The sequence below is a fragment of the Phycodurus eques genome, chromosome 17 (assembly GCF_024500275.1).
Source record: "Phycodurus eques isolate BA_2022a chromosome 17, UOR_Pequ_1.1, whole genome shotgun sequence".
Classification (NCBI taxonomy): Eukaryota; Metazoa; Chordata; class Actinopteri; order Syngnathiformes; family Syngnathidae; genus Phycodurus; species Phycodurus eques.
Window position 1 is genome coordinate 4,073,689 of NC_084541.1, and position 13,599 is coordinate 4,087,287.

Consider the following 13,599-nt stretch of genomic DNA (forward strand, 5'->3'; position numbering starts at 1 on the left):
GAAGTGTCACAGAGCCCTACAAAACATTGCCAACACCCCTTCTGGGGGCGCCGTACGACCTCCTCCCATGTGGCAGCCCCACCAGTCGCAGCTTACCTTTTCGACTCACCCCCGACTCTCCCTCAACCCAGCGCAGCTCCAGGTATGACTGTAAAAATACAAAGTTGCACGCAACATTCCGAGGTTTGAACCTAAGCCAAACGGGTCACACGACAGCCGCGTACCTTAGAGACCTCGAATTTCACCTTAACCGATTCCCTTCTGCTAATACTGACGACAGATTGTACCTCATTAAAGTTACGTCTAGCCGGTTGCTGGCCAATTATCCGGCTCTCTGCCAAGCATTGTCTCAAGAATTTGATGATCCAGAGGCCGCGACCGGTTTATCTGCAGCCCTCACAGTTAAACAGGGGAGAGTTGACACACACCAAGGCGGTTGCGTAAAGCGTACTTCAGAAATGTAAATGAACTGAATATGGAAGAGGACAAAAATGTCAAAACACTGTTTGTCGAAAACCTACATCCAAACACCAGTCACCAGCTGGGCATAGCAGCGTGCCCGTGCACACTGTCCAGTGCCCAACTCCGCGAACTGGCCGCCAAAGGTTTTGCTAAAAACCTTCCTCTAAAGCACAAGACTCGGGCGTCTTCTTTACCAATGAACCGCCGCAGATGGAATTAGAAGGAGCTACGTGCGACGTGCGTGATGGACACACAACGCTCTGGCGATGTTAAACCTGACAATCAAAAGAAGTCGTGTAATCCAAACAACCAATGTCAGCGTGACGGTCTATGTGTCTCCAATTGAATCTGCCCCCCTACTCATCGGCCAAGACCTGCTCTGCCGCTTCGAGCCACTAATTGATTACAAAAATCTTCAGCTGTGGACGCAAGTGGAACAGGCGTTACCACCACCATTTAGGGAACTGTCCTCAGACCGGTGCCTGGTGTAGGACTACTCGGAGGACTGAGACCTGTCAGACCGCAGTCCTTCAAGTGACGACACACCCATTGACGACACCGCCAAGTCCCATGTACCCTCCACACCACCGCTGAACCGACTTAGATAACTCGACACGTTTCTCTGCCATCTTGTCCAAGAGCGCTACTGCCCCAATGTAATAATAATAATTTGCATGTCTGCCCGACAGACGATGTTATCCTGGCCTTGTGGGCGGAAAAATCGTCAATCTCTCAGACACTGTTTGACACCCTACGACTTAAGCATCCTGACCTTCAATTAACGCTGAAAATGTTTTAGCTTTCCCGTTAATAACGTGCTGCCGTCTGCCGTTACTGCAGTGGGCGTGTGCGCCCTGAACCTGCAATGTAACCATTGCTCGTTAACTCACTGCTTCCTTGTTGTCCCCAATTTGCTGCATAGAATTTATTTAGGCACAGATGTGCCTAAATAATCCGACTGACCGTTCAAGTTGACACCATTCACAATGTTTTGTGGTCGCGCGCTAATAGCGATTCCGCTAACCGTGTTTTCCAACCATTAAACCTTCGGTCGTGACAAACCGTCCCTGACACAAGTTTTGAGCGAAGACGAAGTTATAGTAAAAGGTGGGGATATGTAACGTACACGCCATTAAAGATGACACCCAGCAACCCCAAATCTTGTGCTGTTCCGCATACCTGCCTCAGCTGCCCCGCTGAGCCAGGTATGCGGAACAGCACAAGACACAAGTTTTGACACAAAACTGACACAAGTTTTGAGCGAAGACGAAGTTATAGTAAAAGGTGGGGATATGTAACGTACACGCCATTAAAGATGACACCCAGCAACCCCAAATCTTGTGCTGTTCCGCATACCTGCCTCAGCTGCCCCGCTGAGCCAGGTATGGGGAACAGCACAAGATCTAAGGAAAGCCTGGTCCACTTATCAAAGAAGAAGTACGGGAGACTTAACTTCGCACATGTATGCTAAATGAATTACCAGCCAGTCCGAAGGAGCTCATCAAAGCTGAGACATGGAAAACGGGTTTCTCACTCAGATGCTAAGTTAATTAACGTTCACCCCCAGCCAGCCTGGAGAGTCTCACCAACAGAGACTTGTTTTTTTTGGGACACTGGCTTGAAGACCAAGAAGGTGAGAAACCCGCTGTTCGGTGGCTCCCCATGAAGCCACGGTGACATTTGTTCCTTCTGTCTGGGACAATGGATGGAGCAATAGCGACACCCACAAGCGGTGGAAAGTTACTCCAACTCCGGGAGAACTAATCACAATTATTATTATTATTAATCAGTTTATTTGAAAGGGGACAATGCAATTTCGTAAAACACATGAAATACACATGGTTAAAATAGCCAGAATTAGCCAGAAGGCTAGTTTTCATCTGTAGTCCCCTGGCCATGATGTAAAAAAGCAGTAAAATACATCTACAAGACAATATAATATAAAACAGGATACATAAAGACTTACTATTAAGAGAATAAAACCACAAATCATTTGATCATAACAAAAAAAAAAAAAAAACATCATAACATACTTGTCTTTTAGTGTTGGCAGCTATAGGTGTTAACTAACCACATTTTCAGTTTTTTTGTGAAGGCCTTGTATGTTGTAAGCAGTTTAACCTCCTCAGGTACTGAGTTCCACTCACCAGTGCTCCTCACTGACCAGGCTGACTTACTGAAAGTGCTCCTGCGCAGAGGAATGAGACAGTCACCTCTGACAGAGAGCCTCGAGTGACATGCTCAGAGCTGTTTCTTTGGCTGATGAACTCAGCCAGAGGAGCTGGAGCCAAATCATGCAGTACTTTATAAATCAAATTTAAATCTGCAAATATGTGAAGACTGTCCCAGTTTAAAAGACTGTATTTTTTTAAAATTGCACAGTGATGATAGTGCCTTGGTTTTTTATCCATCACTTTAATTGCTTGTTTGTACAAAACTTCCAATGGTTTTTTTGCATTCTGACCAGCCTGGGCCCAACTGGTTATGCAATAGTTAAAGTGACTAAGAATCATTGAATATAAGTAAATTTTTGCGGCTTCAGTTGACATTTCATTTCGAATTGCACGAAAATTTGCGAGGTATAATTTGATATTTTTACACAATTTGTCAATATGGGCTTTAAAGGAAAGCTGTGAATCTATTATTAACCCAAGATATTTGTATTGGCTGACAATTTGCATTTTTTCTCCATTAACAAGTATGTCGGGGTCAGGTGATACTCTATTTCTTTTAGTGAAATACATGCCTACAGTTTTAGAAACGTTTAGCTGTAGACAGCACTCCTGCAACCAAGTTGTGACACAGGACATTGTATTAGTGAGTTTAGCAGCAACAGTATCTTTGGAGCGACCATGAACAAAGAAAACCGTGTCGTCTGCATACATTACGCACTCTGCTTCAGAACAAACAGTGGGCAAATCGTTGATATAAAGACTAAATAAAAGGGGGCCTAATATTGATCCCTGAGGGACTCCAGAGGTTAGCCTAAGAGACTCTGATCTGTAGTTGTTAACTGATACAGATTGTGTTCGGTCATGCAGATATGATTCAATCCAGCTCACAGCTTTGTGAGAGAAGTTAAATTTTGAGAGTTTGGTAAGAAGAACAGAGTGATTTACTGTATCGAAAGCTTTCCTGAGGTCCAAGAACACCGCCCCTACAACTCCACCCTTGTCGAGAGAAGATTTTATTTTCTCAATGAAGAGGCATGTAGCCATTTCAGTGGAATGCTTGGATCTGAAACCAAACTGCATGGCGTGGAGAGAGGGGGAGCTGCTGTTTAAATAATGGACAATCTGCTCTGACACCCATTTTTCTGCAACTTTGGAAATGGCCGGAAGAATGCTTATAGGTCGGTAGTTATTCAGACAATTTGAGTCACCGGATTTAAAGACAGGGGTAACAATAGCAGATTTCCAGGCCTTTGGAAAGTGACCAGATGAAATTGAAAGATTAATGATTGAGGCAATAGGAGTAGCAAGAGTTGAACCTAGATCTTTGAGCATGTTCGTGTCCATTCCAAAAACATCCTTTGCCTTAGATGGTTTGAGTGAATGAATTAAATCGATAACTTTGGTCTCAGTAATATTTGTAATAGTAAAGAACTGCGTTGCAGACAATGCAGGGTATTCCTTCCTTTGTTTTACTGCAAACTTAGAAGAGATTTCTGACACAGATTCAATGAAGTAGTTGTTAAAAGCATCAGCCATCACTTGAGGTTCCGTCAGGATGTTTCCATTTAATTTAATTTGCATTAGTTTTGTTTTGTTATTTTGTGTATTACCGAATAGTTTTTTTAAAATAATTCCAGGTTATTTTTGAATTTCCCTTCGCACTATTCAAAGCAGTAATGAAAAAGTCAGCTTTAGATTTTCTTATTTCTTTCACTACCCTATTTCTCAGTGAAATAAAGTGGTGTCTATTGTATCCTGATTTGACCGACAATTTCAAGGAATGATCGCGTTCGTTCATCAGTTTCAGAATAAATGTGTTTAACCAAGGAAGGCCATTCTTTCTAGCTTTTAGTTTAATTATCCGTGTAAATTGTATAATAATTTTTTGTATTTTGTTGGCAAATTTAGAACAATCCTCATCTAAATTTTTACCAGCAAGTAATACATCCCAGTTTACTTCTTGGATAGAATCTTGGAAATTTTGTTGTTCATGTTTTGGTATCCTATTGGATTCAGTGGTGGCCAAGGGTTTGAAGCGCTTTTTATTTAATTTTCTTGTGACCATTATAAGATTGTGATCAGACAATCCTGTGAGCATATTGTATGGCTTCAAGATCCTTTCTGGCCTATTAGTAAAAGCTAGATCAATCTGAGTTCGTGTGGAGTTTGTAATTCTCGTAGCGCCATTAATTACCTGAGTCATATCCATATCATCCATGACCCTTTTCAATTGTTTCCTAACTTTGTTAACTTCCCAATTAACATTTACGTCAGCCATTATTATCACCTCTTTTGCAAGATTGAGTTGTTTCAGTAAAATTTCCAGCTTTTCATAAAAAGCGGCATTTGATGAGGGAGGCCTATAAATAACTACAAGAATAAAAGACTTTTTCTGTGACAAAGAAACAGTTAGTCCAAGAAATTCTAATCCATTCTCATATGTAACATGTATTTCATTACAATTAAAAGTGTCCTTGGCATAAATCATAACACCTCCTCCCTTAGAACCCTGTCTGTCGTTTCTAAACATTTTATAACCAGGTACAGATAGTATTGCTGAGGGCGAAGATTCATGGAGCCATGTCTCAGATAGGCAGAGGAAGTCAATATTTGAGTCAGTGAGAAGGTGTTTGACCTGATTACTTTTTGTTAAAATGCTTCGTATATTTAAGTGTGCACAAATAATGCCTTTTGGTTTACGTGTTGAGTCCCATATTAATTTAGAGTTATTAACAGTTTGGAACACCCTGCATTTCCGGTGCTTTAGTATTGCGGGGTTTGGAAGCCCCCTGTTTCTTTTATTGGCAATGTTTGCATATAGCCTTACGCTGCCAGCTTCCGCATCAGCCGGCAGTGGTGGGGGCCCAGCCGGCAGTGCTGGAGGCCCAGGCGGCAGTGGTGGAGGCCCAGGCGGCAGTGGTGGAGGCCCAGCCGGCAGTGGTGGAGGCCCAGCCGGCAGTGGTGGAGGCCCAGCTAGCAGTGATGGAGGCCCAACTGGCAGTGGTGTTGGCCCAGGTGGCAGTGGTAGAGGCCCAGCTAGCAGAGGCAGAGGCCCAACCAGCAGAGGCGGAAGCCCAGCTAGCAGTAGTGGAGGCCCAGCTAGCAGAGGTGGAGCCCCAGCTATCAGTGGTGGAGGCCCAGCTAGCAGTGGTGGAGGCCCAGCTAGCAGTGGTGGAGGCCAAGCTAGCAGTGGTGGAGGCCCGGCCAGCAGTGGTGGAGGCCCAGCTAGCAGTGATGGAGGCCCAACTAGCAGTGGTGTTGGCCCAGGTGGCAGTGGTAGAGGCCCAGCTAGCAGTGGTGGACGCCCAGCCGGCAATGGTGGAGGCCCAGCTCGCAGTGGTGGAGGCCCAACTAGCAGTGGTGTTGGCCCAGGTGGCAGTGGTAGAGGCCCAGCAAGCAGAGGTGGAGGCCCAGCCGGCAATGGTGGAGGCCCAGCTCGCAGTGGTGGAGGCCCAACTAGCAGTGGTGTTGGCCCAGGTGGCAGTGGTAGAGGCCCAGCCGGTAGAGGTGGAGGCCTAGCTAGCAATGATGTTAGCTGATCTAGCATTGGTGTTAGCCCGGCTGCTCGAGGTAAAGGCCCAGTTGGCAGTGATGTTGGCCCAGGTAGCAGAGGTGGAGGCCTAGCTAGCAGTGGCCCAGGGTTTAGTTCAACATCACCAGCCAAAAGAAGTATCAGCAAGAGATTAAAAACACCCAGGAGTGGTTTGCCTGTGACAGCCTGTTTCTGCTCACCTGGGGGTGGCCTAGCATGGCCATAGTCCAGTACCCTTGTGAATAGCATGTGCTGACTCCATCTGGCTGGATACAAGGTTAGAATGGCCCTTTTTCTTGGACATGTTGAACTTAGCAGAAGATAGAGGGTTATCCAAACAGCAAAGGAATACGTTGATAGCATAATCCATGGTCCTATTTGATCTTTGGATGACTTTTTAAGCAAACGCACAGGACCTGCCAAACTGTGTGGCTGCACCCCGGCAGCCATCTTCTTTTTTTTTTATCAATCTGCACCGAATTTGAATGATGTATGATATTTTAAGAACTTTGCATGAACGTTCCCAGTGTTACCATCACAGCCGCCATCACAGCTGATTGTATTTCTGCAAATTTGAATGTCTGATGTCAAATCTGTTTGTCAATTGAACCTGATGAGATGTTTCACCACACACAACTTTTTTTTTCTTCCTCCCTTTTTCCACCAGATCCACCGGTTCCCCGTGCGGACCGGACCAAACATTCGAGAGATCGACCAGCCTGCCTAAATTGTGTTCCACGCACGTAAATCTAATTTGCGGTCTACTAAAGTAGAGATTAGTACATATTTGGGTTTAAATTAACGAGAACAGGAACCCCCAGCTATATGCATTGTCATCCCATGCTCATTTCCACCCTCACATCATGTTACTCTGTCCTTTGTTTTGCTTTTTGTTCCCCTGTAGATTCCCCGTTAGATCTCATAAAATTTTCTATAAAAAGTCACTACTTGTTACCTATTTGTGTGTTTGGGTTCGACGAAAGACCTCTGGTTATCGAGAACTCATATCTAATTCCTGGAGCAACCTTCAGATTACGATAAATAGAGGTTTTTCGTCACTTTGTCCTGACGTTTCATACATCTAAAAAGAGACATGGTGCCCCTTTTCGAGTTAAAATAATGAGATTTTAATGCCGAAACTTAAAATCACACAAACCGAAAGTAACACAGACGTCGCTTCCGGTTTATTGTTTTCTCCTAGATTAATTACGTTTTTATCCAAACCAAAAAGCAAATGTGAAAAGTGCTTAAACACCCTTTTTATTTTATTTGTTTTGACTAGTGTAGTAACTGTATAATCAGTTATTAAAATGCTTTGAGAAAAGTTTACACTTTCAACAGGGAGTAAATAAGTCAAAATTCTGCACCACTGATAGTTCTAAATCTGATACCTGCTTTCCATGTCCAAACATCGGCGATTAGCCATTAGAATCTCTTCTTCTTCTTTTTGAATGCGAGCCTCCACTGATGTGTCATAGCTGCTGCTGGGAGAATGGCTTAACATCGCGACAGAGGTATCCCTGAAAAACAGACAGTAGCATCTTTAAGAAAAAAACATTAAATGACTCAAGAAGGGTGAAATAGGCAACATTCTGTGTTGAGATTGCGCGAACCACTAAGTAGCCAATTGGAAAATACATTGTAAAGAACCATTCACACATTCTCATGTACAACTACAGTAAATTTTCTACATTACCTTGGAGTACAGGGTGGCAGTAGCACCGTAAATACTTGGTTTGGACAGGGGAACGAAAGATAGTTTATTCTGATGGGGACTAAAAAGGGACTCATGGGAGTGCTTTTCCACTGACTTAGCATGACAGAGGTCCTCTCAATCAAGGTCCTAAAACTGCTCAGAGGCACAGCATTGTTAAACCAAAAGCTGAGGGGGCTCAAGCATCTACTTTGAATGCCTCCTAGAAACATTCCTAGTGAGGTTATCCAAAGTGTCCAGCTGGGGTAGGATACCTCAGGGGACAGACTAAAGTCATGCCTCACAGATAGCCAGGAAAACTCTGTGTATACCCCCCCACATCACCCCCACCCCAGGGGAGGTAGTTGGAGACAGGGAAGTCTGGGCATCCCTGTTTAGACTGCTATCCACATGACCTGCCCCACGTTAAATGTTAGCCAATTGATGGCTATATATTTTTTCATATATCTATAGTACATTATTAATGTTCTTTATATGTTCACTTTCTTCACATTCAATAAGTTATACAATTGTCATTTAATGAATTACAAGGAGGAAATAGCTGCTATCACAGGGTGCAAGTCACACTAGTTGAAGCATTTTACACTCAAACAGATACTGAATATAATAGAATAATAATGAATATCCCCTCCTTGAGCAGTCACCTTATTGTGGTGGATTGGGTTGTGAGTCCCAGTGATCCTAGGAGCATAGTTGTCTGGGGCTTTATGCCCCTGGCAGGATCACCCATGGCAAACAGATCCTAGGTGAGGGACCAGACAAAGCACGGCTCCCAAAACCCCTAAGATGTTTAAGAATACAGGAAGAGGTTTTCCCTTGCCCGGACGCGACACAGGGGCGGCCCTGTGGAGGCAGGCCTGGAGGTGGGGCTCGAAGGCGAGCGCCAGGTGGCCAGGCCTGCACCGATGGGGCCCGGCCGGGCACAGCCCGAAAGGGTAACGTGGGTCCCCTGTCTCATGGGCTCACCACCTTTGGGAGGGGGCCATAGGGGTCGGGTGCAGTGTAACCTGAGTGGCGGCTAAAGTCAGGGACCTTGGCGATCTGATCCCCGGCTACAGAAGCTGGGTCAAGAGACGTGGAACATCACCTCTCTGGCAGGGAAGCAGCCCGAGCTGGTGTTTGAGGTTCCGACTAGATATAGTTGGGCTCGCGTCCACACACGGCTTGAGCTCCAGTGTCAGTCTTCTTGAGAGGGGTTGGCCTCTCTTCCACTCTGGAGTTGCCCACAGTGAGCGACGCCGAGCAGGTGTGGGTATACATACTTACCCCGGTGGATGAAAGGGTAGCCTCCCTCCACCTTTGGGTGGGGGTACGGGTCCTGACTGTTGCTTTTGCCTATGCACCAAACAGCTGTTCAGAGTACCCACCCTTTTTGGAGTCCTTGGAGGGGGTGATGGAGAGCGCTCACGCTGAGCCCCTGCTGGGGTACTTAAATGTTCACTTGGGCAATGACAGTGAGGCCCTGAGGGGCGTGACTGGGAGGATCGCCCCCCCCCCCCCCAATCACAACCCTAAGGGTGTTATGTTATTCGACTTCTGTGATCATCACGGATTGTCAGTAACAAACACCATGTTCAAGCAAAAGGGTATCCATACGTGCACTTGGCAACAGGACACCCTAGGTCGCAGTTCAATCATCGACTTTGTGGTCGTGTCATTGGACTTGTGGCCGCATGTCTTGGACACTCGGGTGAAGAGAGGGGCGGAGCTGATGCCGGTTCGACCTGGCAGGCTCAAACATATTGTGAGGGTCTCCTGGGAACGTCTGACAGAATCCCCTGTCAGAAGGAGTTTCAACTTCACCCACGTCACGGGGTAGGCGGGGGACATTGAGTCCGAGTGGACCATGTTCGGCACCTCCATTGCTGAGGCGCCCGCCCGGAGCTGTGGCGGTGAGGTGGTCAGTGTCTGTGGTGGTGGAAATCCCGTACTCGTTGGTGGACACCAGGGGTGAGGGATGCCATCAAGCTGAACAAGGAGTCCTATCGGGCCTTTTTGGCCTGTGGGACTCCTGAGGTAGCTGATAGGTACTGGTTGGCCAAGAGGAATGCAGCTTTGGTGGTTGCGGAAGCTAAAACTCTGGCATGGGAGGAGTTCGGTGAAGCCACGGAGAATGACTTCCGGAAATGATTTGAGGAAATTCTGGTCCACCATCCGGCATCTCAGGAGGGAGAAGCAGTGCACCATCAACACTGTGTATAGTGGGGACGGGGTGCTGCTGACCCTGACTCAGGACATTGTGAGGTGTTGGGGAAAATACTTTGAAGACTTCGTCAATTCCACCAACACGCCTTCCCATGAGGATGGAGAGTCTGGGGTCTCTGAGGCGGGCTCTCCTATCTCTGGGGTTGAGGTCACCGAGGTGGTTAAAAAGCTCCTCGGTGGCAAGGCCCCGGGGGTAGATGAGATTCGCCCGGAGTTCCTCAAGGCTCTGGACGTTGTGGGGCTGTCCAAGTTGACACACCTCTGCAACATCACATGGTAATTGGGGCCAGTGCCTCTGGATTGGCAGACTGGTTTGGTGGTTGTGGAGGGTTTGTTCCAACTACAGGGGAATCACACTTCTCCCTGGTCAGGTCTATTCAGGGGTGCTGGCGAGGAGGGTCCGTCGGGAAGTCAAATCTCAGATTCAGGAGGAGCAGTGTGGTTTTCTTGCCGTGGAACAGTGGACCAGCTCTACACCCTTGGCGGGGTCCTCGAGGGTGCATGGGAGTTTGCCCAACCAGTCTACAATGTTTTGTGGACTTGGAGAAGGCGTTCGACCATGTCCCTCGGGGAGTCCTGTTGGCGGTGCTTCGGGAGTATGGAGTACCGAACCCCCCAATATGGGCTGTTCGGTCCCTGTACGACCAGTCTCAGAGTTTGGTCCGCATTGCTGGCAAGGTCTAATTTGTTTCCGGTGAGGGTTGGACTCCGCCAAAGTTGCCCTTTGTCACTGATCTTCTGTTCATAACTTTTAAGAACAGAATTTCTAGGCGCAGCCGAGGTGTAGAAGGGGTCCGGTTTGGTGGCCTCAGTATAGCATCTCTGCTTTTTGCAGATGATGTGGTTCTGCTGGCTTCACCAAGCCGTGATGGACACCTCTCACTGGAGCGGTTTGGAGCCGAGTGTGAAGCAATTGGGATGAAAATCACCACCTCCATATCTAAGACCATGTTCCTCAGTCGGAAAAGGGTGGAGTGTTCAAGTATCTTGGGGTCTTGTTCACAAGTGAGGGAAGAATGGAGCGGGAGATCGACAAGCAGATCGGTGCAGCGTCTGCCGTGATGCAGACTTTGTCCATTGTGGTGAAGATGGAGCTAAACCGAAAGGCGAAGCTCTCAATTTACCGGTTGATCTCTGTTCCTACCCTCACCTATGATCACGAGCTTTGGGTCGTGACCGAAAGAACAAGATCCCGGATACAAGCAGTCAAAATGAGTTTCCTCCGCAGGGTGTCGGGGCTCTCCCTGAGAGATAGGGTGAAAAGCTCGGTCATCCGGGAGGGGCTCAGAATAGAGCCGCTGCTCCTCCGCATTAAGAGAAGCCAGATGAGATGGCTGGTGCATCTGATTCAGATGCCTCCCGGACACCTCCCTGGTGAGGTGTTCCGGGCACGACACGCTGGAGAGACTACGTTTCTCGGCTGGCCTGGGAACGCCTCGGGATCCCCCCGGAAGAACTGGATGAAGTGGCTGGGGAGAGTGAAGTCTGGCCGTCCCTGCTAAAGCTACTGCCCCCGCGACCCGACCTCGGATAAGCGGTAAAAAATTGTTGGATGGATGGATATTGCATGCATTTGCTCGGAGCTAAATGCGCTAATTCTCCATTGTGGCAAAGTCGAGCTCCGGACTAGAGCTTTAACTCTTTTGTGTGGGGAAACACGTGGTGGTTGCCATTTTCTTTCTGCTTTGTATATTGCAGCCACAAGGTCGCCATTTGGTCGTCTGCTTAAGGCTTAAAGGGTTCGGTAGTTTGGCATCTTTGTTGGGAAAATTCCAGGTGATGTCATTGTGAGGCTGCAGTCTGGTTCTTCTTCGGGTGGATTGTGTGCTCGAGTACCACCCCGTGGATGTTTGTGTCATTAGGTAACCTCCGGCCCCCTCCTCTCGAAGCTAGCCGTTAGCCACCTAACCGCTAGCAAACTACTGACGGTCGCCTGTTAAGACACCGCGGCCAATCGATGGTTGTTACTTTGGAACAATAAACATGTTCGTGTCTGTCGCACCACATTGTGCTTTTGTGCTGGTTTGCAAGTGGTTTTCCGCTAGTTTAACCTCACGCTGCGCGCCGCGAGTCACCGCAATGTACCGCCGCCGCTTGGTTACCTAGCAACCGAGTCTCTTTTTGCTAGCCCGGCTAGCTCGCATAATAGCTAAACTATTGTGTCTACCCACGATCGCGAGCGCTTGCTTTTTTTAAATTTAAAGGCTTCCGTTTTTGCTAATTTTTCCAAAACGCACTTGTGTTTCCGTTTTTTTCGTTTCGTCGACAGTAGCACTGCCTTGCTCATTTTCCCACATCTTGTCCTACCCTTTTCTGTCCTCTCTTTTCTGGTTCTCTTGGTTAGTTATTGCATGTCCTCACCGGGTGTCTCCCGTCCAACCCCGTCCAACCCCCCCCTCCCCTAATCTACAAATAACTGTTGTAATGTTACTTGTGTTTAAATATCTAGACTGTGTCACTATGTTCTGCTGTGGTTCACAACCCTAGTCCCCTTATCCACTGTGTCCTTCTGTCTGTCCCTTAAAACCTTTTTCTGCCTGGCAGCATTTTCAATAAACATCAGGTTAAGTAAAACAAAATAAAAAATTAAGCAGAGGGATTATTTAAAACTCCCCTGTTACACAGCAAAACTGTTCCAGCACAAAGGCATCCAGATCCACCCTTCTGCAAGGCCATGCAGCTGAACAGGACAGGTTTAAAAAAAATAAAAAATAAAAAAATATTGGCGGTCAGATATTTACAGGACTACGTCAAAAGACACGCGACAAGGCTAAAAATAAACTAGCCTTTGGATTCAAACTATACTGTACATGATGGCGACACCGAGAAAATTAGGATTATGACATTAAAGCAGATGAGCCGATCAGCATGATATGCTAATTATTGGCCGATACCGATCAAGCCGATGAGATCGGTATAAAGTCTAGTTTTATGGTAACACTGATTGGTATTTGGAACTGTTCTGATTCCCTTCACCTCGACCAAAGCCTAAGTCCCATCTGAAGAAAAACAGCCCCAAAGCATGATAATGTCACCACCATGCTTCACTCTAGTTGTGGTGTTTATTTACTTTTTTATTATATTTTCTTTTAAAAAACATTTTTTGCAATGAGCAGCGTTCTTTTCTCCTGCCTGAGCCGTCACGATCGTGATGGAGGGCTTTGTGTGTCCCAATGATTGAAGGGGGTATATGCTGTCTGGGGCTGGATGCCATTGCCAGGGTCACCCATGTCAAAGAGTTCCTAGATGAGGGACTTAAGGGCACAGCTGAAAAAACCCCTATGATGAACACGTCTTTAGAAAAACGTTTTCCCTCACCTGGAGACAGGTCACCAGGCCCCTTCTCTGGAGCCAGGAAGAGAGGTGGGGATCGATGACAAGCACCTGGTGCCAAGCCAAAAGAAGCAACATGGGACACCACCTGTAGGATGCACAGTGCACTGGGGCGGTGGAATGTAGGGACCTTGACAGTCTGTTCCACGGCTGCAAAAGCTGGCATTTGGGAGGTGGAA

The 13,599-nt window shown here is 46.9% G+C and overlaps 1 protein-coding gene across 3 annotated transcripts in view; it reads right to left on the reverse strand.

Moving 5' to 3' along the window:
- Positions 1 to 13,599, reverse strand: part of amot (angiomotin) — a 172,810-nt gene that overhangs the window by 15,454 nt on the left and 143,757 nt on the right. For all 3 annotated transcript variants that reach the window (XM_061702365.1, XM_061702364.1, XM_061702363.1), the window contains one exon: positions 7,560 to 7,688. In XM_061702365.1, the coding sequence (XP_061558349.1) occupies positions 7,560 to 7,688 (129 nt within the window). The remainder of the gene's footprint in view (positions 1 to 7,559; positions 7,689 to 13,599) is intronic.